This window comes from Cololabis saira, chromosome 4, assembly GCF_033807715.1.
Source record: "Cololabis saira isolate AMF1-May2022 chromosome 4, fColSai1.1, whole genome shotgun sequence".
Classification (NCBI taxonomy): domain Eukaryota; kingdom Metazoa; phylum Chordata; class Actinopteri; order Beloniformes; family Belonidae; genus Cololabis; species Cololabis saira.
Window position 1 is genome coordinate 10,387,196 of NC_084590.1, and position 26,627 is coordinate 10,413,822.

The 26,627-nt window shown below is 42.8% G+C and overlaps 1 protein-coding gene across 5 annotated transcripts; it reads right to left on the reverse strand.

Moving 5' to 3' along the window:
* On the reverse strand, positions 1-24,976 carry LOC133441479 (CUE domain-containing protein 1-like). Of its 5 annotated transcripts, none has more exons than XM_061718811.1 (11): positions 24,611-24,800; positions 22,228-22,801; positions 18,475-18,602; positions 15,282-15,408; positions 11,700-11,955; positions 9,005-9,070; positions 8,733-8,813; positions 6,019-6,114; positions 5,168-5,224; positions 4,865-4,934; positions 1-951 (listed from the first exon to the last, which is right to left on the reverse strand). In XM_061718811.1, coding segments are annotated over exons 2-11 (1,179 nt in total). In that variant the 5' UTR covers positions 22,525-22,801; positions 24,611-24,800; the 3' UTR covers positions 1-950. The 5 variants fall into 5 exon arrangements, with proteins under 5 accessions (XP_061574795.1, XP_061574794.1, XP_061574792.1 ...); XM_061718810.1 differs by lacking the exons at positions 1-951; positions 24,611-24,800 and adding exons at positions 975-1,730; positions 24,958-24,976; XM_061718808.1 differs by lacking the exon at positions 1-951 and adding an exon at positions 975-1,730 and having other exon boundaries at positions 24,641-24,803.
* Between the last annotated feature and the right edge of the window lie 1,651 nt (positions 24,977-26,627).

The window sequence follows — 26,627 nt, forward strand, 5'->3', positions numbered from 1 at the left end:
ACAGAAGAGTCTGAAATGTGATGAACTCGTGTTGCTTTAATGGCCATCGTACTCAGGCATTGTACAGAAGTCATGTGAAACAATAAAACACACCAATCTGATGATGAACATGATAGGAAGAGAAAAAAAACGTATTAAAAAAGTTCAGTCTGAAAGAGTTCTTTCACAAAAATGACCCCAACCCAAATATTTACCCCCCAACAGGAAACTAACGAAACATCACAGGAAGCTCTGGAACCCCTAGTGTTTACCTTTAATCATCAAATGATCAGCTACTAGTGATGCAGTTTAACAGACCAGTGCCACTACTGGGGACTGTACTGGGATCCATATTGGTGACTACTGAGATCCACTGGGATCTGTACTCGAGCCTGGTACTCAGGCCGCTACTGTTGATTGAAGGGGGATCCGTACTGGGAAATGACTTGTGACCTGTACTGGGACTGGTACTCGGGACTGTACTGGAAACTACCTCTGGACTATACTGGGAACTGTAGCGGGACATGTTTGAGGGGACTATGGTGCGACCTGTACTGGGAACTGTAATGGGACCTGTTTGGGTAACTGTAGTGGGAACGGACTTGGGTGGTTGTAGTTGGAGCTGAACCTGGGATTGTAGTGGGACCTGTTTGGGTGACTGATCAGAAACCTGAACCAGGGACTGTAGTGGGACCTCTTCAGGGGACTGTAGTGGGACATCTTCAGGGGACTGTAGTGGGACTTGTACTGGGGACTTTAGTGGGAACAGACTTGGGACCTGTACTGGGACTGGTACTCAGGACTATACAGGGAAAAAGTCCAGTTCTTCTCCCCAGAATGAGGAGTGGGTCTCCACTCCTTACATGAGCTGGTTTGGATTGAGCGGGGTCGGTGAGTCAGGACAGGAACCACCACTCATGCGTCGTGCTGCTGTCACCATGGCAACTTGGATATGGTGCATGATGGGAGAATCTGAAATGAAAAAGAGATTGTGGATGAATACAATGATAGGCAGACATGATGAATGCAAATAGGAACCAGTAGAAGAGTACAGGAGAACATTATGCTCTTTACTTAAAATCAAAGACACCTACAGTCGAGTCTGTTTCAGTCCAACAGAGCAAAAGATAATCAACTCAGTTCAGTTCAGCACACAGAAAGCAAATTCAATGTGGTTCATTTAAATGCAGTAACATTTATTGTAATGCTTTTAGAATCTAATTCATTCCAACATAATCTTCTGATCCATTAAAAACAGTTGAGCTAAGGATCCAACAGATGACATGATTCCTCTGAAGAGCTCATGACAGGGAATGAATCAATTCAATGCAATGTTATTTATATAGCGTCTATTACAACAGAGGTTGTCTCTATGCGCTTTCCAGACCCAGGACATGACCCCCGAGCAATTATTACATAAACAATGGCAGGTAAAAACTCCCCTAGTGGGAGAAAAACCTTAAGCCAACCAGCGGCAAGAAGAAGTCCCTTTAGAAGGGAAGAAACATGGACCAGGACCTGGATCATAAGGGGGGACCCTCCTGCCAGAGGCCAGTTGGGCAGAGCAGGAAAAAAAGAAAACAGATGGAGAATGAAGAACAGAGAAAGGAGAGACACAGACACAATGACCAGCTAGTGCACCACATGGACGACTATACAAGATGTAGACTGCAGACATTGAGGTGGTCAGAAGCAGCGGGATGTTCAGGGGGCAGGACTGCAGGGTAGCATGCAGCTCCTGAAGCTCTGGCCTGCAAACATGCACAGAAGAGAAAAAGAGTGGGAAGACCTGCACAACAAACTACAAGAACAATGGACATCAATGATGGTTATGAGATACTTCTAATTGATAAATGAGTGAGGAAGAGAAGAAGATGAAAGAAGGAGGGGTGACGGGCACCACTCAGTGGATCATGTTGGTGTCCCCCTGCAGCGTAGCTCTATAGCAGCATATCTACAACGGAGATATGTTTGAGACAAACTATTCTAGTCTTGTCCTGCAGCTGCAGCTATAACTACTGGCCCTAACACACTCGAGTTTACACTAACTAAAGGTTTACTAAACACTAACTAGAGGTTTACTAAACAGAAACGTTTTAAAGGTGGAGGTGGTGCCTCCTTAACCCAGATAGGAAGTTGGTTTCATAGTAACGGTTCCTGATAGCAGAAGGCCCAACCTCCAAATCTACATAGGTTACTATCAGGTCTTGCAAATATCGGGAGCTAGGCCGTTTTGGGCTTTATACGGCAGTAATAAAATTTTAAATTGGATTCTGAATTTTACGGCTAGCCAATGGAGCGACGCTAACATTGGAGAGACGTGGTCTCTCCTGCTGATTCCTGTCAGAACTCGTGCTGCTGCATTTTGGATCAGCTGGAAGATATTCAGCAAATTACTTGGACATCCTGCTAACACATTACAGTAATCTAGTCTAGAAAATACAAATGCATGAATCAGCTTTTCCGCATCACTCTGCGAGAGGATTTTCCTAATCTTTGGGATATTACAGAGAGCTTGCTGGCTTCATATGTCAATGTCAATTTTATTTATATAGCACACTTATAAACAATCGAGGTCGACCAAAGTGCTGTACAGTAAACATTAAAATGAAACAATACCAAAAAAAAGACAATACAAAATACAGAAACAATACAATCGCTAATGTACTAGGGTGATCATTAAAATAGTAATACAAATAGACAACAGACAAACAAAGTGCACAATCACTTCTCACAGTAACCACAGATGTTGGCCACTACTCACCGTACACCAAAAGCCAATGGGAAAAAAAAAAGTTTTCAAAGATGACTTAAAAACCTCTAGGGTCTGGGCAGATCTAATATTTAGTGGCAAGCTATTCCACAGCTTAGGGGCAGCCACCGCAAAAGCTCGGTCACCTTTAGTTTTGAGCCTGGATTTTGGGAAGTCTAAGAGCAACTGACTTGACGACCTCAGAGCTCTGGCTGGTGTGAGTGTGGAGAAGTTCATTAAGGTATTGGGGTGCGAAGCCATTCAATGATTTAAAAACAAACAGCAGAATCTCAAAATCAATTCTGTAGTGAACAGGAAGCCAGAACCGGGGTAATGTGTAAAGGGGCCACACTGGAGGAGCAATCACCCAAATGGACAGAAAAATACCTGTCAGTCAGGTATGTTGAGCCGTGCATTCCTGCAGCTCTTAGTAGTGAAGACTTTAAGAGCTTCCGTCATTTTTGTCACTTTTTGTCTCTTTTGTTGACAAAGTCGCCAGCGTCAGGGCAAACATCAGCCCTTCTTCTGCCCTTCTCCCCACCCCATCTAAGCGGCTGCCAATACTGCATTATTTTATGCCCATCCCCCTGCTACAGTTAATTTAGCTAGTGAGTGGTATGAAGATCTCCTCCAGCCCATTAGAAGTATCACCCACATGATTGTTGAAAAAAGTTATATCGTCCATTGGTCCTACTCTGTTCCCTATTGGTAACTGTTCACCGGTCTCTGGTTGCTTCCCCTCTTATTTTAAAACACACAGTTGTTCAACCACTTCTTAAAAAGCCTAACCTGGATCCATCTTCTCCACAAAACTTAAGGCCCATTTCTAATTTGGCTTTTTGTGTAAACGATCTTGGAGAAAGCTGTGGCTAACCAGCTAATTCCTGCTCTGAATGAGAACAAGATCTTATCTCCAGTTATCGTCAGACATTCAACTGAAACAGCTCTCATCAAGGTATCTAATGATATCCTAAATCCAGTAAAAGTACTGTTCTGGCGCTGCTTGACCTCAGTGCAGCATTTGACACTGTGGATCATGGAATCCTTATTGACAGACTCAGGGACCGAGTCGGTATCTCAGGTAGGGGCCTTGACAGGTTTGCCTCGTACCTCTGCAGCAGAACGTTCTCTTCTCTACATGTTTGCACGCCAGAGATTCCAGACTTAATTACTACTAAAATACCTGGTCTTTTGGACCTTTGACAATATATCTGTGACTGCTTTTACATGCAGTAAATAACCCTTTTAAAACCTGAATATTGGCAATAACCCGAATTTGCACGGCCATGTAAACACCAATAACCCCTTTGAATAACCCGAATATGACCCCTGGGTTACTCCTTTTAAAACCTGAATATTCGGTCATGTAAACACCTAACGGGATATCCCGATCAAACGGAACATGAATTTGTTTTCTGCGCATGCTCTGTTCACAAGGAATCCTGGTCTTTTGAGTCCAGGAAGTTCTTATAAACACGGAGAAACGCAAGACCAGGCCACACTTTTGGAGGGAGGAGGAGACTAATCACTTCATAAATTTAATGAAGGATATGAACATTTTGGCATTTGTAGACGGTAGAAAGTACCGTGATAGCGAGATTTAAAAGGAGGTGAGCGAAAAGTTGCGCGAAGCAGCATTTGTTTTGAATATGGATACAGGAAGAAGAAGCGGAAATGACGGGAATTGCGTCATGACGTTCTCCGCGCATCGCTGGTTTGATCCAGATATCCCAAATGATTAATTACCATTTATACAGGGATAACCCGGATAAACGGAATATTCCGAATGTTTCAGTAACCGAATATTAGCAATAACCCGAATTTTGACTGCATGTAAACGTAGTCAGTGTCTCTCCTCCCTCTGTTCTACATCCTCTCTTTCCTATCTCTCTTTTCCTGCTCTACCCAGCTGGTCTTCAGCAGGTCCAGGTCTGTCAGGTCTTCAATTTCAATGCAAACGGTTGTTAAAAAAAAAAAAAAAAAGATTGATCGGTGGGTGGATGGATGGAAGTAAGGAAGTTAGATGAATACTAGGGGGTTAGGGTTATGCCAGTTTTCCCATCATGCTTCAGCTGGTCCAAGTGCTTTGTGGTCTTAAGAAGCTAATTGATTTGATAGGATGAAGGATCTTACCATGATACTGGGTCACTGCCTGGCTCCGTCGGTTCCTGAGTGTTGGTTCTTCTGGGCTGACCATCTTCCTCTGAAAACACAGAACCATCCAAAATAGTTGTTTTCACCTCAGTTCAACGAGTCAGCACTACAGGTGATGTTCAGGACTGAGACAAGGCCTTATGAATAAACCACTGCACCAGGACCGTCAGGTTTGAACTTTTTTTTTTTTATGCTTAGCTTTCTTTTGTTTTTAAACCCGTATGAAGTTAAGGTCCATGTGGAAAACATGACTGGCTGGAGAAGTGACTATGCAGGCCTTACCATGGGGTTGTCCCTCATCTTCCTCCAGGAGGTTGACAGTGGAGTTGGCTGTGCCCAATCTGAGAACCATCTAAGTCAAGGACCAGTTCAAGTCCAGAAGGAAGGCAACATACTCCAGTCAGATTCAGGAATGAGACTCAGGAACACGTCAATCGACTTCAGGTTAATGTGAACACATAAATCCAGATCAGGTTAATGTGAACACATACATTTACTTCTGGCCATTTTATGGTTGTTATTTTATTTATTACCAGGACAGTGCCGTTACACATTTAGTGCCAATTGACCTGCTGATATCCTGACCTGCACCCCCCCCCCCTGGACCCCCTCAGTGTCTGCCGTCTACACCAGTTTATATAGTGGTCTCTGTAGTGCACCAACTAACCAGGTATCAGTCATACTGTATGTACATAGAACTCTTAGTTTTCCAGTTAACGGATCATTAATACTAATATATCTGCTCTTCTGGACCTTTGACAATATATTTGTGTCTCTCCTTTCTCTGTTCTTCATCCTCTCTTTCCTCTCTCTCTTTTCCTGCTCTACCCGGCTGGTCTTCAGCGGGATGGCCCCCCCTTATGATCCAGGTCCTGGTGCAGGTGTCTTCCCTTCTAAAGGGAAGTTTTTACCTGCCATTGTTTATGTAATAATTGATGGGGGGTCATGTTCAGGTCTCTGAAAGATCCTGGACAAATTGTGTTGTAATAGAATCAATATAAATAAAACTGAACTGAAACTGATCAGAAACTAACCCCCCCCCACAGACACACACACACACACCACACAAAATTAGGTTCAATCAGGAGAATCAAACCAATGATGTCACTCAGGTGGGTGTGGCCGTGAAGGATATGAATGGTGCTTCAGGAGCAGCCGTCTTTTGGACTTCCTCCTCTTTGTTCTCTCAGAGAAAGCTCTGGCGATTTCAAACAGCTTCTTTCTTGTTGCTAGAGGAGACAGGAAATCTCTGATGATTACAACACCAGACTCTGACCTCAGAGCTGAAGTAGAACACCAGTCAGAGTAAGCTAGGGCTGCAACTATAACCGTCATGGGCAACAAAAGTCCGTGACTAAATTAGTTGCCAACAAATTCAATAATCAATTATTAGGTGGCCATGTCTGCACACGTCGGTTTCATGCTGTGGATTGGAGTTTACAACACTTCTTAAGGGAATAACGGTTTTCATGTTTGTTTTTCAACAACATCAGCCAATAGCTTAAAAAGAACAAAAAAAAAAGTTTTCGTCTCCGTCGCAGGCGATTGACACATATTCTCTGACGCGCTCTGTCCGCTGGTAGGCGTGTCTCACCTGTGAGCGCACGCCCGTGTCTTTGTGACGTCATGAGGGCAGAACTCCGCCGTGAGCGATACAGAGAGCAGAGAAAACTGTCAACGCACAGCCAAATACATTATTTTCTGAGACTGATGTTCAAGTCGGATTAAAATTACCTCTGGACCTGCAGTAGTTGTAAATTTACACCCTTACATCTCTATTAAGTACAGCTTTTTCACTCTGGAAAAGTGAAGTCTCTGCTTTACTATAATCTGCAGAAACAACCTTGTATTTAACCTTAACTTTGAATATGGCGTTCAGTGTTTCCCCTAGAATTTTTTTCAGGCCCGGTGGTACCCACCGAAAAAATCTTAAACAGACGAGGCGCGTGGGACGGCATATTGGACATGTAGCAATATAACAAAGTTTTACATTAAAAATCATTGTAGGCCTATATTGCTGAATGATATCACTTCAATGAAATAATAAGATTTAATCTAACCTTTAACCAAAGTGTCATGGGCCAGAAAGGTCTGACCCCTTATGAGCATTGAGCACATCTTTTCTATATATTTCAGAGGGATCTCTATGAAAACCCTCTGGGATGGTCCTCTTTTAACGGCTGCTTATGCTGACGGCATATGTGACAAAACATCACTATTCACGATTGAGATTATATCAGTTATAAATAATTTAAATATTGTAGAAGATTTTTTTTCCCTACCGCAGAACCATAAATCAGCCTAGACGCTCATACATGGCTGGCGCTAGGACCCCGCGGACGCATGGTGCGTGTTTTCCTTCATCATTCCCTGCAGCGTCTCATGCAAACACAAACACACGGACCTGCAGAAACATTTCTTTATATCATGTTGTCTGTCGCCCGCGATAATTTTTCAATTTTTTTCTTTTTTTTTGGCTAGCTACAAACTCCATACATCCCATAACATATAATAATATGCCTGCGCTCTCAGCAGCGTTACTAGGCAACGAAGCAGGTTGACTCCCGTTGCAGAACAGCGCTGCGCAGAGGCTCCTAACGTAAATGATCATTGATTTTTTTTTTTTTAGGCCTGGCGGGGGGTCTCGTTGGCCTGGCGGCCCCGCCAGGCCTATATAATGGTAGGGGAAACACTGGCGTTAGAAGCTTCCGATTAGAAAATCTGCAGTTACATTTCAGTGACTACACATTTTGAAAAATGTATCAGCCTAACGGTAATGTTAGATTATTTGAATCGCGTTTGACTGGGGCATAAGGCTCAAATATCTAAGAATTTACTCTCCAAAACTTGATGAATCTCTGTAATGTCCATTGGCGTCGTCCTTCACTCCCACTACTCAAAGCTGCTGCAGCAGCGTACTTTTACCGTAACGTCGGTTGTACAACACAGTACACCATCGGGAAGTTCTTGCTTTCTTTGTATTTTATGCATCACCTCCTTCTCCCACATACCCTGCCAGTATTCTCCAGCGTCGGCCTTGGGTGGACAGTTTCTTACGTTACTACCCTGCCACCGAGCGTACACCTTGGATGGATCCGTTTTCTGCTTTCATCCTCTGTTGCATCAGTTTCCAGTTCCTCAGGTAGAGAGCGTTTGTGATCATTCTTAAGCAGCTGTTTCTTCATTGCACCTTTCAGCTGTTCAGAGAACTGGCTAACTTCTCTCCATGCTGCCTTGGTCTTATTTTCTAGCCTTGTCTGCCATGGAGGAATCTGCTTGTACAGCATGTTGATATTGCAACCAAGCATCTCTTGGATAACTGCTGTACACCAGCTGATTGGTCTCTGTGACGGTGCCAGCAGGTACTGTTAGTAGCACCCTATTTGCATCTTCCAGCAGACTTTAAGAAAGGAATTCATCTCTTAGCCTGAAGGCTCTGTGATGATCTTGCTCCTCAGGTCGGGTGGTGTCAGTATTCAGGTCACCCTCCCGATACGAACCCCGACCAGAGGCTCAATGACCTGGCTGTCCCGTATCGAAGGCAGTGATATTGCAACTGGACTATCCATCCAAATGTAGAAGTGTTATCATTATTATTTTATATAGCCATATGAGTGGCACAGTTTGTTCATCACACAAATTAAATTACATATTTTGAGTGTTTATTTAATGTTTACTTTTCAATGTTTTTTGTTCGATGGCACATGCCTTTACTAATCTTACATTTCAAAGCATAATAGTTAATCAAATGCTTGACGTTATTGTGCAATTCATAATCCAATAAGTCCATTAATTTCTTTAATAATCAATGGACTAAGTTCCACCCCGAGTGTAAAAGCAGACTCACATTTGCCCATGAGTTTAAGCTTGTCTCTGAACACAGCATCATCTGAGACGGCCTCGTCTGAGACAGAACAGCTCTGTTTTCCTGCAACACAAAAGGTCCATAGTCATGAACAAAAACTCACACACAACTGCAATACCTGTGTTACACTGTTATGCCGGCGTTACACTGTATAACGCTGACATACAGGTGTAATACTGATGCTACACTGACATGGCAGTATAACACTGAGATGCAGGTGTAACACAGGTGTAAAAGGTCAGACTCATATCTACCTGTGGAGCTGTCGGTGCTGGATGTATGAAGGAACTTTGATTTCTTTGACTCGTACTTCAAGCGATCTGCAAACAGAACAGGTGTTACTAACAGTTGCTGTATGATCGGCTCTGTTTAGATAACTTTAAAAGCTCGACATTGTGTTGATTCATTTCTGTTAGTATGAAACCCCATTCGCAGAGAAGTCGTGAGAGCAGAGAGAAGCTTAAAGAGAGAAAAAAAAGCTTAAATCTTCAACTTCTTAACTGGCATTTAAACACAAATCATTTTCAGAGCCTGGACTGACTTATTTAGAAATATAACGAGTAACTGGGATTTGATGAAACAACACATTTGGGAAATAGTTGTTAGAGAGGCAAAGAAGGTGTCTAGAATGTAAAAGAAGATACTGAAAGACTCTACAGCCAGAATAAGTAGTAACAGGTGAGGGAGCCAGGATTGAGCATGAAAGCTCAATCCCCCAAACACACACTCGGACTGGCCGAGGAGGTGGAACAGCTGTACTGTCTTTGTAGATATTAACAGAGTTGTAATGGAGCACAATGAGTGCTGTGTGCATTTGTAATGTAAACAAACTTCTACAGAGAGTTAAGTCCTTCCTTCCACTAAGACGTGAGAGATGGCTGGAAGCTGTGTTCAGTCAGGCGAAAAGAAAGTAAAAAAAAAAACCATCAGGTTTCAGTCACAGTGGTCAGAAAGGCAAAAACCAACTGGACACATCACAAACTTTCCTCAGCTAAGGATGACCCTGCACCAGCTGACGCCAGGCCCTCGTCTTCCTCTGCTGGCTAACGCCGGGCCTTTGTCTTCTTCCACCTGCTTCAGTTGGTCTGGCATCCTCCTCTCGCTCTTCTCTCTACCTCTTTCATACCTCCAGAGTTGTCATACACACAACCACTATCCATCCATCCATCCATCCATCCATCCATCCATCCTCAGCTGCCAAAACCTTGCAGTTACCAGTCTCTTCAGATTGAATGTTTTGTCGAGAAAAAAACGACACGCTCCTACCTCCACTCTTATGTCACCCTGAGCTCCTACCTTTCATTACAATACATATTCACCAGAGACATTTCCGTCCTTTCTGTTGAGTCTAACATGCCGTCTCACGCTCCTGTCCTTCACACCATATTTGCTCTTCACCTCCTGTTTTCCTTCACCATTAAAATTCATTTAAGTCTTCTCCAACCACAATTCGCTCATCCCAGAGAATGTTCTCAATCATCTAACTAACTTCCGAAGCTCTCCCTCTCTTGGCCATACAATCAACTTGTGGAGCGTAAACTGATGTTTATGGCCAGTCCTCTAATCATTTCCAGCTTTGCTGCCTGTCCTGCACGGTAAATCCAACTTCCTTCTTTGCATCACATCAGTGTGCTCTCCACCCTTTCCTGTCATTGTACCAACAATTTAAGTACCTACCCCACCCCTAGCATGCTGCCCTTCCTCATCTCTGACTTCAACTTTGAACAGCAGTAACAGTTTCTGAGACATCCTGTCAGCAGGTTCATGTTCGGAATAAGGAGCGGGTTTGTTGTGGCCCAAAAATGAGGCTGAGGCGATATTCGCTGGGGGGTGGGGATGGGGTCTTAAAATACTTGTATTCATATACAAAGTTTAAAGGCCTCCAAAGAAACATGTTTGTCTGCTGCATGACCTAAATTTTGGTTTGGTTTGAACACACGTTTTTTGTGAGCCGCATTCTTTGTACATGAGGCTCCGGATCTTTTAACCTCGATATATTCCTATGCCTTATAATCCGGTGCGTCTTATATAAGGATCAATATTGAGCCACAACTTCACCCACTTCTTGAAGTGATTTTTCGTCAGATCAGCCTTCCGCATCAGTTCCGAAACAGCTTTTTTTCTCTCTTCTCCCTCTGGATATTTTTCAGCAAAGGCTCTGTGTGTATTGTTGAAATGTCTTGCGACATTTGACCGTTTATTGTTAGACAGTTTTTCTCCACAAATTAGTCATACTGGTAGGCCACTCTCATCAGAGGTAAATGCAAATGAATCTGCCCAGGCATCATTGAATGTTCCATTTTCTTCAGATATTTTTCTTTTCTTACATTTCTCCATACTTGGCTTGCTGGGGTTGAAAGTCGCGACGAACGGATGGCGTTTTGGCGGGAATACCGGCTTTCGCGAGTATGACGTTTATTTTGAGCGACGAAAAACAATAAAATATATTCATTCTAATATGTCAAGATCACAATAATCTTCCAATTTAGAACTAAAATATTAAAAGAACTAACACAAATAAAATACACTTCAATTAAATACTTAACGTTTTTTTTTTGTAATTTATTTTCCCAAGCCACTCGGAGCCGCAGTATAAGGATGAAAGAGCCGCATGCGGCTCCGGAGCCGTGGGTTGCCGACCCTTGGTCTAATGGATGCAAAACGTAACTCCAGCCTCTGCTGTAGCGCCTTATAGTTCGGAAAATACGGTAGTTTTGTGAACCAGTTTCGCACTGTAGCACTAATTGCAAGACCACAAGCCTTTCAGTCGCAGTGAAACCATTCCGACTGGCTGGCTGCAGAAGTTCTGATACTGATTAATGTGAAGGAGAAGCTGTAAAACATGCACAAGACTTCCACTGACCTTCCTTCTAACTTGTGACCAGCAAAGCTCCTGACAAAGAAGCATACAGGTTCTGACCTGGACCTGTCGTGGTTCTGGACTCGTACCTCTCTCCAGGGCCATAAGGAAGTCTCGGTTCCTCTGCAGCTCCCTCATGAACTCCTCATTCTGCAGAAACAGGGCGATCCGCTCGTCCTCCAGATACTGCTTCAGTTTATCATCCTGTGCAGTGGCTGCTGCTGATACACCCAGACCTCCGCTGGTCCCTGCACCACCAGAACCAGAATCAGCTGTCCATTGACTTATGGAGGAGACTGAGGAGGAAGAGGACGATGAAGGCTGAGAAGGACTGCTCTGGGAGCTCTGCAAAGACACAAATGAAGACACTGGGATCATGTGTCAGATGTACTGGTACCAGTGAATATGGAAAATATATTTAAAAAATAGTTTTTCATGCCGTCACCAAACGTTGGAACATGGACGTTGTATAGTCACTACATTAAGCAGATACTTTTATCCAAAGCAATCCGAAGACAATCGAGCCACAGTAACATACAGTGGGGTGTATTTGATACACTGTCGATTTTGCAGGTTTTACCAGTTGCAAAGCGTGCAGACATCTATAATTTATATCAGAGGTACTTTTCAACTGTGGGGGATGGAATCTAAAAGAAAAATCCAGATCATCACATTGTATGATTTTTTTATTTTATTGCATGACATAAGTATTTAACACACTCCCAAGTCCCAACCAGTAAGAATTCCAGCTCCCACGGACCTGTTAGTTATTCTTTAAGAAGCCCTCCTGTTCTCCACTCACTACCTGTATTAACTGCACCTATTTGAAATTTTTACCTGTATAAAAGACACCTGTCCACACATTCAAACAAACTCCAACCTCTCCACAATGGCCAAGACCAGAGAGCTGGGAAAGGACAACAGGAATAAAATTTCAGCCCTTCACCAGGCTGGGATGGGCTACAGGACAACAGGCAAGCTGCTCGATTTAGGACTTCCATGCAAGATCTAACCTTGTGGGGCATCAATGATCATGAGGAAGGTGAGGGAACAGCCCAGAACTACACGGCAGGATCTGTTCAATGAACTGAAGAGAGCTGGGACCATAGTCTCAAAGAAAACCATTAGCAACACGCTACGCTGTTATGGATTAAAATCCTGCAGTGCAGGCAAGGCCCCCCTGCTCAAGCCAGTGCATGTCCAGGCCCGTCTGAAGTTTGCCAATGACCATTTGGATGATCTAGACCAGTGGTTCACAACCTTTTTGAGTCGTGACCCCCAATTTAGCATGCATTGCTGTCTGCGACCCCCACCCCCTCCTCCTCCTCCTCATACACACACCCCATGCATGATGGATAAAGCGCGGTCGGCGATGCTGAAACGATGCCCGATCAATACGCCGTATACGTGGCATTTACATAATCAGACAAGCACTTATGATACGGACTCACTTCAGCTATTAGTTTCTTTATCGTTTTATTTTGAAACACATTGGGATCTTTTGAAAAACATGAAGCAGCATCAAGAGACCAACTTTCCGAGTAACAGAGCGACAGTGGTCGCAACATCCCATCATTTTGCGGTTAAAATGTACCTAAACAAATAACAAAAACGTAATATTACCAATAACAATGTCTTGGTCAAAGCAGAAATGTTTTTCTGCAACTATTTAACGTGATGGCTTGGCCTCCTTGTTTGAACATAGCAGCTGCATTGGCTTTATGTTGGACACGGCCATACGAAGATCACTCTCAACTCTGAGGAGCCTGATCTGTATTTGTTTTTCATGTGTATCAGCGCGGAAAATGTCTTTTCACACATATGGATGCAAATGGACACAGGTTGCAGCTTTTGAGAGTGCTGCATATACTCTGTTGCTACTGACAACCAGAACTCTTCCAGAGCGCATGCCGAGAAAGCATTCTGTAATGTGCGATCAGAGGAGAGATCTAGCAGGGCGTCCTGCACCTCTGATGACGGGTGATGTGCGGTGGAGGTGGTGAAAGGCTGGTGTATCCAGGCGTGTCATCAGTCGGGAAGTGCTGCTGACAGTCTGGAACACGCCATCGCTCTATTTTTCCAGCTGGAAAAGTTGCTGCAAATGTGGCTAAAAACGTTTCTTTTTTTTTTTTTTTTTTAATAGATCTTTTTCTTCATTCTCCCCCAAACCCCCCACCACCAGTTCACCACAGAGTGCTTCACTGACCAGAATCTGACCCGCACAGATCCGAATCGCATGCAAACGTTGATGCAACACTGTGGCAGGGTGGAAGGCCCCGTAGCACTCGCCCTGCTAAAAACACATTTTGGACAAACAATGAAGCAGAAAAGAACTCTGTTTGAAATTATGCAATTTAAAATGAATGTAACAACGTTTACTTTTATGTTTAAGTAGCCCAATCTATGAACACTGCTGACAGCAGACTGGGGAGAAAAACATGCATTTGCTGTGATGATGTGTGAATGACAAGGGCAGACATGAAAATAGTGGACAGGTTCGTTGTTGTTGTTTTGGTGTAGCATAGTCACGGCCAACAGTAACTCGTTTGAGAAATAAAACGCCCGTTTGAGACCAACCGCTTGTCATCCTTCTAATGTCCTTGTCATTTTGTGCATTTATATTCTTTCCAAAATGATTTTGCGACCCAGACAAATCATCTCACGACCCCAATTGGGGTCGGGACCCCAAGGTTGAGAAGGGCTGATCTAGTCGAGGAATGGGAGAAGATCATGGGGTCTGGGTATGGTTTAAACTCCACTCGCCGCATTTGGAGGAAGAAGAAGGACGAGTACAACCCCAAGAACACCATCCCAACCATGAAGCATGGAGGTGGAAACATCATTCTTTGGCAATGCTTTTCTGCAAAGGGGACACGACAACTGCACCGTATTGAGTAGAGGATGGATGGGGACATGTATCATGAGATTTTGGCCAATAACCTCCTTCTCTCAGTCGAGAGCATTGAAGATGGGTCGTGGCTGGGTCGTGGCTGGGTCTTCCGGCATGACAACGACCCCAACAAATGTGTCACAGGTCTCTCTTGTGTTAAGCCTCCCTCCACTGGCTCCCAGTAAAACTTAGAATCCTATTCAACATTTTATTACTTGGGTATAAAGTGCAAAACGGTCTAGCTCCGCAACATTTGCAAAGACCTGATCCTTATGTTCCTAATAGAGTTCTCCGTACTCAAAGTGCAGATTTACTCGTAGTTCCTAATAGGCCACCAAAGTCCGGCAAAAAGCCCCCAAAAAACAGCCCCACGTCCCAAACGCCTTTTGGAATTGGCATACCACAAAAGCGTTGTTGGAGAGTCTAAAGCTGAGGCTCCCCCTGTCTCTCGGGGACGGGGCAATAATAAATGCGAACATCAAGTTATCGTATGCATCAGCCCCTACATTTGATGTTTTGTGGTAATAACTCCATTTACTGGCATAAAAAAAGTGTTGTTTTTTTTCCCGTTTTTTTAATCTGTTAGAACAAGCGTGCCACCAAAAACAAATGTTTTTTTCTGACCTGAAGTTTCCTGTAGTGATTAAAAATTGTTGAGGAGAACAGACCAGAGGAACATGTTGGTCCGTTTTATTTTCATTAAACTACCAGCTGCATTAGGAGTAATAACAGAAATGGAAGAGATCAAACGGTGAGGAACCAGCTAGAAGCACATCTGTACCTTGATGCTGTCCAGCTGCTGTGGCAGGATCCTCAGAAAATCATCCGGCAGGTTTCCCAGCAGAGGAGGGTTCCAGTTCCGGTACGTTCTCACCTGCTGGTCTCCTTCAGATGCTTGGGCTTCAAACCTGGAAAAGGCCAAACTGTAAGAGGAGGCATCGGCAGCTAATTGGTGTCTGTGTGGAACATTTTGTATGCGACGGATTCAGAGGACAGAAGGACAAGTATGATGTATCTATTTAATTCAGTTAAATTTTATTTATACAGCGTCTATTATAATAAAAATTGTCTCTGCACTATTCAGAGGCTCAGAATGTGACCGCCAACAAATATTAAAGAAACAGTGGCAATGTATTATTAGCAGGATGTCTAAGTAAGTGTCCGAATATCCTCCAGTTTTGTAATAGGCGCTGTATACTTAAAATAAAACTGAAGTGATGTTTCTGTGAGTTAATCTATTAGTTCAAACAGGCCACAGATATTTGTGTGAAGGAAGTGATAGCTTTTTGCTGATTATTTTTAATTTAAAGAATATTGTACAGGTGTAAATCTATTTATTCCAGTTGTTTTTGTAGCTGATTATAGATAAACAGCAACGCGTTGAGCGTACCAGAAACAACATTTCAGAGACGCTTCAGAAGTTTTGAATTAGAACAGAATATGTGGACATCAATGTCAGCACAGTAATTTGCTGTTTTAATCTTTTGAAAAGTCTCAAAACATAATTCCACTTCAACCGAAAACTGCATTTGGGAAGTCATCGTTCTCCTGTATTGCAATAACTCGATGGAAAACTCTGCCAACAGACATTATTTCATGTACAAGTCCCCACACTTTCTCACATCTTGCCAAGCGTTGGTTACTGTCAAGACAAGTGTGTGTACATTTGTGTTGTGTGTGTGTGTGTGTGTGTGTGTGTGTGTGTGTGTGTGTGTGTGTGTGTGTGTGTGTGTGTGTGTGTGTGTGTGTGTGTGTTGGGGGGGCAGCCTAGCTTTAAATCTTAGCTGCCAACATCTGACAGATCCCATGCTCTGTATCTGCTTCCATGTTTCTATTTATCTATTGTCTCTTTGCTTTGTTCTTCTCTTTTACTTATTTTTTCTTTTTCTATACTAATTTTTATGTACTATTCCATCAACCTGCCCAGGGACTACGGGTGGAAAATAGCAAGCTGCTACAACCTGGCACAATGCATATTGTCTTGTACAAGATTAATGTCTTATTGTGCCCTGTCCCTGTTTTGAAATAAATAAATTACAAATCAATAGTGCTGACAGAGTCTCTGCAGACACACTATGATAATTTCAAGGTGTTGTATGAACAGAAAGTGGATACCGTTTGTGTAGAAGTCGCATCTGTCGCTGCTATGTTATGAGTCCATACAAGTTGACTACGGATTCATACAAACTACCACCAACAGATGCACAGCCTCTGCTTCCAACACCTGACTGTTTTCCCAGGTCCAGTTCCTCAGAAACAGGGGACATGAACTTAAATCTACTGACACAACATCAGAATTAGACTGGTAGACTTCTGACGACATATCACGGACCAGTCGGAGAGTCCTGTACAAACACAAAGTTAAACTGACCGTGGTGCAGTTTATCTTAAGAGTTTAGAGCGTATTTATCACCGCCATGAGAGCAGATTTTATTTGATTTCACTGGTACTATTATGTTGTAACTCGTTGATTTAACCTTTGACTGGGTTTTATGATTAATTCTACAACAGCAGCGGCAGGTGACCCCCTGATTTCTGTTCATAGTTCATGTAAACAGTTGAACTGAGTTGTATTGTATCAGAGTCCTATCCAAGTGAATGTGGGAGCCCTAACGGGTCTGCTTATTCAAGACATCTTTCTGATGTGGGCCTAACAAGAAAGATTCACCTCCCATTGTTGTTATCCCTCCACAAGTGCTGTGAAACTTTAGTTGTCTGTGAAACTGGGCTCTATAAAGCTCAAAGGAGGACAAACCCGCAAACTAGGACTATACTACTCTTGGACCAGTGTACCTTGATGTCTAGTAATGCACATTTTCAGTACTTAAACAAAACTGGAAGGACATTCATTTTCATTTACTTGAATATTGCTGTACCGTTTTATCTACTTGTCCTTTCCAAATAAAGAAACAATTATATATATATATATATATATATATATAAAAAAAGGGTTTAGAGCTGCTGATAGGCGTTTTTGTTCAACAACATTATGGAATTTAAAAGAGTACACGGCTGATTTTAAAAAGATAGTTTTACAACTCTGTTGATGTTGAGCGTTTCCAGTTATTTTAAAAGAGCATACGATTGGTTTGAGTCAAGCAGAGAAGATGTGACGTCTTCTCAATGTTCTCATTACTCAGTCAGGCTTGATCAACTGAACATCATGTGACTAGCATGTCGATGGAAACACTTGTATGGCTCTTTTCCACTAGTACCTACTCAGCCCGACTCGCCTCGGTTTGGTGCTTTTCCACTAGGGGTCTAACGTGCCGAGTAGATACTTTTCTGAAACTACTCTGCTGAGGTTCTAAGCGGCTGAGTCGGCTGTATCTGACATCATCACACTACAGGCCACCGATTGGTCGGGGGGTTGGAGTCAGACGTCTGAGTCAGGAGGAGGAAATCAGCTGAAGAGCGACTCTGGCGGCTTCTTGTTCATTTTATTCCACCAGCAACGGCAGCGCAAAAGTCTGTTTCATGATCCAACTCTGAGGTGCAGATGTTCATAAACCTGGTGCTGAGGAGAGAATTAAAAAGAGGATCTAGACGGGCGATAAGGAACGATCAGATCCACCAGGAGCTCTGTCACTTCATAGCTGCTCGCAGCTCCCAGCTGACTTTTCTGCAGCGCAGAGACAAACTAAAAAAAAAAATTCAAAAGCCTCGCCGCTTGAAGCTTCTCTCACTCTCATTTTTAACTTGATATCAAACACAAGCCACAGATCCAGCAGCACATCTATCATCTCCTCCAGGTTCTACATCTTTAGTGTTGTTGTCTTCTTCGTTTAGATCACACAATCAAATACGTCACAGCAGCTTCACTCCAACCTCCTACTTCTGATCTGGGTATCGAAAAGAAACGAGGGTGAGGCGAGACGGGCTGAGTAGGTACTAGTGTAAAAGCGCCAGATGCCTCTGAAAGGCACCACCACCACCACCCTCTTCAACTACACCACAGAGTCCCCCAACCTTACCGTGGGGGGGGCGTTGGCGGCGCCTCTGGATATTTCCTGTCGTAGATGTGCATGTCATACGCGGGTGGAGAATAAACAGGTGGTGGTTCTTCATCAGAACTGTCCGGTTCCAGAGTTCGCTCCAGAATCTGGAAAGAAACACAGCGATGGTAAAAATTCAGACCTCCGATTCTGAGGACAGGTACTGATTGAACATCTGGACCACTCAGGTCCAAACTTACGATTTAGCCAAGCTTCTAAAAGTAACAGAAATTCACATGTGCCAATCCTTAAGACCGAACACAGTAACAACTGTGTACAGATTTGTGTTGGCAACCAAGGGGGCTGGATGGTTGGCATGAGCCTGGTTTCAGGACACAAACATCTTAAGACACAAACATTTTAAACATCTCTAATGCTGCGTCCGAAATCGCATACTTCCACCCTAATGAGTATGCAAAATGAGTATGCGAGATTTTTTAGTGCGTCCGAAACATTAGAACGTAATCAATAGTATGCTCTATCCATACTCATTCCGGAGACTTTCTTTAATGTGGATTGATGGACACTAGCCGAGCAGAAACTTCCCACAATGCAATGCAGCGGTGTTTGGTTGCTAAGTGATATGTATATGTCATAAGTATAATAATATTATTATATAATATTAATATTATAATATTCGTATTTAATAATATTATATAATGTCATCTTGTTTCGGCCAGAATAAACGGGAAAGAGCGGAGCGGTGCTGCTACTGCTGCTGTGACAGGTTACCATGGTAACAACCCCCCCTCCCTACGGCAGGAAGTGCCGTGTGTGCTCTGAGTAGTACGTCCCAATTAATGCACACTACTGATATTTACTCAAAAGTGTGCCGAATTTAAGTATACTTTTTAGTATGGCATTTCGGACGCACCGACAGTCTTATTCTTCTAAGTAACCGTTTCATTCCATTAAACAGCTCTTGGTCAGTCACTAGGAGTTTTTAAGAAAATCAAAAAGTTTTACTATACACGCATGTTGAAATGCATTATGTTGATGTTGCTGATTTCAGGAAATGTGCAGCCTAACCCAGGTCCCGTGTCTGATGGGATATCACTGCAAATTCCTGCTGTTTTGTTCTTTTTTTTTTAAATAGGTCCAGTATTGGTTTTGTACACATGAATGTAAAAAGCCTGTTGCCCAAAATTGATATGGTTAGAATCTGGGCTGGATCAACCAATGGTGATATTGTGGTTTTATCTTAGACACGTCTGGGTAGTTAGACTCCTTCCATTAGTTGCAGCATGCTACAGACCCCCTTTCTGCCCCAAGAGATACTTTATCCACATTGTCTGACTGTTTATCATCTATAAAGTACAATTCAATTGGTTTTAACGGGGGCCTTAAACTGGGACTGGTTAACTCCTGCATCTGAGCCTTTTAGATGCTTCTGTGATTCAGCACATTTGACCCAAATTATAGACTCACCAATTCGGCCAAAGAATAACCCTGCTGAGAAGTCAACGCTTCTTGGTTTGATTTTAAATTACCTTTATCTCTGTGATTGGAACAAAATAAATTTGATCCCAGACCCGGAGAAAGCACTGCAGTTAGGGCTTGGCGATATGACCTCAAATCAGTATCACAATAAATCGCGCAGTTTTACCTCAAAAACGATAAATGCACGATAACACCCCCCACGATGGTATTGTGTACCTTATGTCGGCTACTTTCATCACCACCAAATTTACAGACACGGGAAAATTGATGTCAGTCATTGCAGTGAATGTCGGTAACGTTAGATTTTCAGTGTATCGCCTAATTGCAGTATTTTAAATCATTATTGTTGGACATTATAAGTAAACATGCTCCTCTTAGATAACACAAGATTAAAGGGCGTGATAACCTGTGGTTCTCAGAGCACCTGTCTGAACTAATTCACCAACAGGACCTTGCTTAGGCAACTCCAAGAAATCCAAAAATAAGACTGGCAACATTTTAGGTACAACCATTCTAAAATCTGGAAGATGATTAAATCATTGTCTTCAGGGATAATGGAGACTGTACTACTGAATACTTTAAAGCTGAATGATGAGGTCATTACAGAAAAGGAAGGTACGTTAGATTCATTAAACCAGCATTTTATATCTTCTGGTTTGTTGTACGAGCAGGAAATGAAACAAGAGATGAGTCGAGTGGATTACCCTCCGTCAGGTGAAAATGTGGAGACAACCTTTGTTGTATTAGACGCTATATAAATAAAATTGAATTGAACCAGTTGAAAGATTTTCTAACAAGAAATAGCATTTTAAATTAATTTCAGTCTGGTTTCAGAAAAAGTACAGTGCTGTCACCGCCACTACGATGATCTCATAAGTGCTACTGATTCTAAAGAATACTGTGCTGCATTCTTTTTAGATGTGTCAAAGACTTTTGACACCGTTGACCATTTGGTCTTGTGCCAGAGACTGTAAGATACTGGAATGTCCTCAAAAGTGGTTTGGAAATGACTGGGCGGCTGAACACAAAGTGTTCAGGTTGATGGTGTATCCTCCAAACCTTTGTTGACTGAAAATGGTGTCCCCCAGGGGTCCATTTCGGGTCCCAATTTTATAAACTATTTATATAAATGTTGTGTCAGAATGTAACTGATGCCAAATTTCACTTTTATGCAGATGACACTAATTTGTATTGTTCTGCTTCATCATTGACAAGCACCATACGAAAGCTACAATCTGCTTTTAATATTATTCAGAGGAATCTTAATCAATTAAGACTGGTGCTGAATTCTGACAAAACTAAATTGATGTTCTTTTCAAAATCAGGAAATAGAGGATGCTTGTCAGATTGTTACGCAAAATGAAAAAGTGATTGAACGGGCTTCAGTCTACAAATACTTGGGATTTTACTTGGATGAAAATCTGGCTTTTATATACCATACTGAGTGTCTTACAAAGAAACACAGGCTTAAACTGGGTTTCTATTGTAGAAACAAACCTTGTTTCTCCTTTAAAGCGGGAAAAAGACTGATTCAGACAACCTTTGTATCAATACTTGGTTATGGTGATATCTTACACATGCATGCATATCTCTCCTCTGAAAATGCTGGATTCAGTGCATCATGCAGCATTAAGATTTGGAACAGGTTTAGGTTTTCATGAGACGTTTTTATGAGACTGTTGGCTGGCCTTCTTTGCTCAGTCATAGATGGGAACACTGATATAGTTTTCTGTAGAAGGCCATCCTGTGTGACTCGCCCCCTTATTTGTGTTCTCTCTTGGCTTCGAAAGTCAACACCAAAAGCTGTAGTCTCCGGCATGATGGATTTATAATGTACACTATTCCTCGCACCCAAACTGTCTTTGGGGAACGTGCCTTCAAAGCATTCGCAGCCTCATCCTGTTAAAAGTTACAGAGTCATCTTAAATTGGATTATCTCCCAAGTATGGAAGATTTTAAAGCTAGGATCAAGGACTATTTTCCTACTGCATGCACATGTTCTCTCACCGAACGCAGCTGATTATTATACTGTCATGATGTGAGTTGCCAAACTGGTTTAGCTGTCTCTATGTTTGTTTTGTTGTTGTTCAAGTGTGTATTTTATGTGGATCTACTGAGCTGCTCTCTTGGCCAGGACCATCTTGCAAACGAGATTTGTTTCTGGGCTGGTTAAATAAAAACAAATGGGAATCATCAAATCAAAATGTAGGCTCTGGTTGACATGGTTACCACCGACTGGTCGTGGCACCAAGCCTCCACCGGTGTGGTGGACTTTAACGGGTTCCCACTGACCTCTGCTGGGATGCTGTCATCAGAGTCGGAGCTGTCGTCCGATCCCTGTCCGTCAATGCTCATCTGGAGCAGCTGGTCGATGGTGGCGTCCACTGCTCCGTTGTTGGAGCGCAGAACACATTCAATCACCTCATAGTCCATTGAAGGGAACATGGTCTTGAAATCCTCCATGGCCTGGTTGAACTCCAGGCGCTTGACCTGCCGGTTGGGTCTGCTGTTGTTGAGCTGACCCTGACTGTTTCCGGCCCCACCTCCACTTCCATTCCCGCTGCTGTTGCGCCTGAACAAGCTGGTCATCCTGGGAGGCTGGCAGTTCAGGGGATGCCAAACCACGGAAATCGTCAACACGAGCCCTCAGTCCTCAAACTTTACTGGCTTTTCCAACTTCTCCTTAACATTTCTAATTCTAACATGGCAGTCTTGTCACAAAAGTTCAGAAAGAAAATTGAGTTTCCCTCTAGACTTTGTCACTGAGCTGCATCCAACATATTTCACGGCCGAGTAGAGAGAGCAGTAAGCCGACTGTTCAGGTACAGATGCCAGGAAGGTTGTATATCCACACCACTTTCATCATCTGTGGGGAGAACAGACAAAAAGTTCTGGTTCAGAGCTGGGTCAATAAGAAGATGTAAAGGTACTTTATTTATACAGAACTTTACAACAACCTTTCAGTGTACCAAAGTGCTTTACAGCAGGTAATAAATAAAAAGGAGGATAAGTAAGAACAAAAAAAAACAATGAAAGAACAGTAAAAAAAACAATAAAATACAACTAAATCTTATAATCTCTATTTAAATTTTTTGTATAAACCGTTGAGCGTGTGTGTGTTTGGCTGCTGCACGATTTAATTTATCCTGTGGGAGATCAATAAAGTCTTCTTCTATTCTTCTATAAGACAAAAGTGTCATCACACTACTGCATGTTAAAATTCATCCTAAATAGGTGGGTTTTTTGCCTAAGTTTGTAGATGCCGAGGTCAAAAACAAGCTGCATCTCGGCGGAGAGCTTATTCCAGAGCCTGGAAAGGTGGAAAGGCTCGGTCACCCCAGAGTTTATATTTTGACCTTGGCACCTCCAGCAAAAGTTGACCTCAGCACTCTACCGGGATTACCGGCAGTTAAAAGCTCAGATGAATACAAGGGTGTGAGGCCATTAAGAGCTTTACAAACCAAACCAAAAGTTTAAAATCAATTCTATAAAAAGGACAGGAAGCCAATGAAGGGAGTTTAGGGACAGGAGTGATGTGCACATGTCTGTTAGTGTTGGTTAAGAGAAAACTGGGAGACTCCAGCATAAAGTGCGTTGCAACAATCTAACCGTGAGTAAATTAGGGCATGGATGGCCTTCTCCAGTTCATGTCGACTTACAAACATTTTAAGTTTAGCCAGGAGACGCAAGTGGAAAAAACTAGTCCCAAACAACATTGTTGAATTGTTTACCAGCTGTCAAAGGTCACTCCCAGATTCCTGACGCTTGAACTGAGCCGACGACAGCCGTCACAGTCTCCCCAAACACAACACAAGATGAAACCAGATCAAAACTACGATACCGAGGGGAATTAAACATCACACAGGGTTCCTACACATTTTTCAAGGTCAAATTCAAGCACTTTTCAAGCACTTTCAAGGGTCATTTTCAAAAATCTTCAAGCACCTTATCGCTGGGGTAAAATATCTACAGGAGTATATATATATATATATATATATATATATATATATATATATATATATATATATATATATATATATACATACATACACTCAATTATTTTTCCCCTTTTAATCACAATTATGTACATTGTATCATGCTGTAAACATCTTACTGATTTTATTTCTCCTTGTAATAACTAAACTATACAGTCTGATCCCAATTTTGTGAAAGACACAGAGTTATAATTTCAAGCACTTAAACTAAAATTCAAGCACTTTTCAGGCCTTGAAAACACAACATTGAAATTCAAGCACTTTCAAGCCCCCGTAGGAAACCCTGATCACAACACCAGGATAAAACAATATTAAAAATATCTGAGATTAACCGAAATTAAAAGATACAAAATACCACAATAGCTGAATAAAACGATAGGAAATACCACAATAACGAGATGAAACGATACAAACTACCACAATAACGAGAAGAAACGACAACATATGTGTAAAGCCTGATTTAGGGTTCTGCGTTAAATCGACGGCGTAAGGTGCGCGTCGCCGCGTACCCTACGCCGTAGGCTCTGCGTCGGTGTAACGCGGGACCATAAATCAGCCTTACACCGAGACGAGCCGACATGAAGCCCCAGCAGAGAGGTGGAGCTGCAGCCGGGGGGAGCTGCTCCACACCGGGCTGCCCGCTACACCGAGCCGCCGGCGGGGCCGCGCTCTGCTCCTACCGGCAGCTGTGGCCTACTTCCAGCACACACCGCAGGCGGGGGACGGGGGTGTCCGCGGGGGACGGGGTTGTCCACCGAGGTGTCCGCCGAGGTGTCCGCCGAGGCCTCGCTGGTGCTGGAGCTGCCAGCCGGACGGAGCAGCGACACGTTTCCGTCCTTACAGGCGCTACGGAGAGGCTCTGCTGCTGCCTTCATGGCCTGCTCGGACTGCTCGGAAAGTTTCCCTGAAGTGTCGGATAAAAGAGCCGCTGCTCTGCTGGAAATACGCAATAATCAGCTGTTTATTATTATATATGATCGTTTCTGACAGTTATGAGGAAGATGCTGCGCCTGCGTTTAAAACTCACCTTAAAATTATTAACAGATGGCGATAATAACAACTGGTCTATGAACGCCTCATATTGGCTTTTTGTAGTAACTTTATTTATACCACGTATGATGACAAACAAACGAGCTGTTTATTGTTTATCCCATAAATCTACAGATCCTACAGATACAGGACAAAAAGACATCTGAGGTCCGTTTCCAAAGTCTGGTTCTGTAGAATCTTTGAGTCTGTTGAACCAGGAACTCACAAAGCCAGTAACTTAACCCGGTCTGTTTTGTTAATAATGACACGGATATTGAACATAATCTTTTTTGTAACATGAATAGTGAATGAAGCAGAACTGAGAGAAAAGAGACTGGACTTATTCAGACGATGAGTAGCTGGGAGGGAATAGGGCTTGGTCGTCTTGACGTCATCACCTGGCGGAGCCGCCCTGTTGGATGCTACCTGAGCTGCTCTTCGGACCACTGCACTGTAGACGAGCTCCCTCTTCGTTTTTTCTTAGCCTACCGGTACTTGTAATCGTTACTTTCCGTTATTCTGTAAACCATGGTAACCTGTTGCTGTGTTGTAGCTGCAGCAGCTCCACACAGAACAGACGTGGGGAAAAGATTGCTAATGGTTTTAACTTTTCACCGTTTTCCTGCTCGGAGGCAGAACCACGGAGGCTCTGCGATAACATAGTAAAAGAGTGAAAGAGTCGTCGGCTCGCTTGGATCGCGGCTGTAAGACGACCAAACATAACCTTCCACAGTTAACCACAAACACTCACACAGACCGGGGTCGGATCGTTCACACAGGTTTTATTCCTGATTCTTCTCCAGCTAAACGCAGTTGCTGGCCAGCTCTCTGCGGTGCAATTAACCCCAATCTTGAGGAAAAAATATTAACTCTATTTGTAGCTGCAGAGGAAAAAAAATAATCCCACGAGGAAAACAAAAATATTGCTCACGCCTCGGAGCCTCTTCAACATAATATAGCAGTGAAAAAAAAGAAAAGAGAAGTAAGAGGGATAGAAAACATGTACTGTATGTTGTACTATTATACTAATTTATTGAAACACATGGCGAGTCAAACATTTACCAAAGCAGCTGCCAAACACTCCTAAACAAGGTAGCCGAAGACGTGGGTTGTGCAGAACTGCGGCAGTAAGTCCTTACTAAAGAGTGACGCTCCACTGTTTAGAAGGGATTTCATATGGATCCAAACCATTAATAATCATTATTTTCTCCATATACTGATCCCTGGCTTCCTTGTTTAAGGTATCCCAGTAAATTCCAGTTCCTTTCCAGCAGTTTAATATTAGTAGTAGTTTTTGATATTTGGCATGGTGTTAGTTATGGACATAAGGTTTTCAAAAACCACCGCAAACAAATTGGGACGGCCCCCTAGTGGCCGGTTTGCAGAAAATTCAAAAAGGGGTGTTATTTTAATAAAATTCAACTCTTTCACTGTGACTTAGTTCTGAGGTTATGTTCCTCTTAAACCTGAATGAAGGCCACTGTTCTCATCCAATTAGATTATTGACACTACAGTGATAGTGACCTGTCCAATAAACAGAAAACTGCATTCCTTGGGGGTGAAAATAGGGGTCTAGAGCCCTATACAAGGCAAGGCAAGGCAAATTTATTCATAAAGCACATTTCACACGACAAGCATGGACTCAATGTGCTAAAATACATAAACAAA

Excerpts from the sequence above, each read along its gene's own strand:
- LOC133441479 (XM_061718810.1), bottom strand. The coding sequence starts at position 22,524 with ATGACCAGCTTGTTCAGGCGCAACAGCAGCGGGAATGGAAGTGGAGGT. Across the intron at positions 15,409-18,474 it reads CCGCCAACGCCCCCCCCACG|GTTTGAAGCCCAAGCATCTG; the intron begins GTAAGGTTGGGG and ends GGCCTTTTCCAG. Across the intron at positions 9,071-11,699 it reads CCTTATGGCCCTGGAGAGAG|ATCGCTTGAAGTACGAGTCA; the intron begins GTACGAGTCCAG and ends TTCTGTTTGCAG.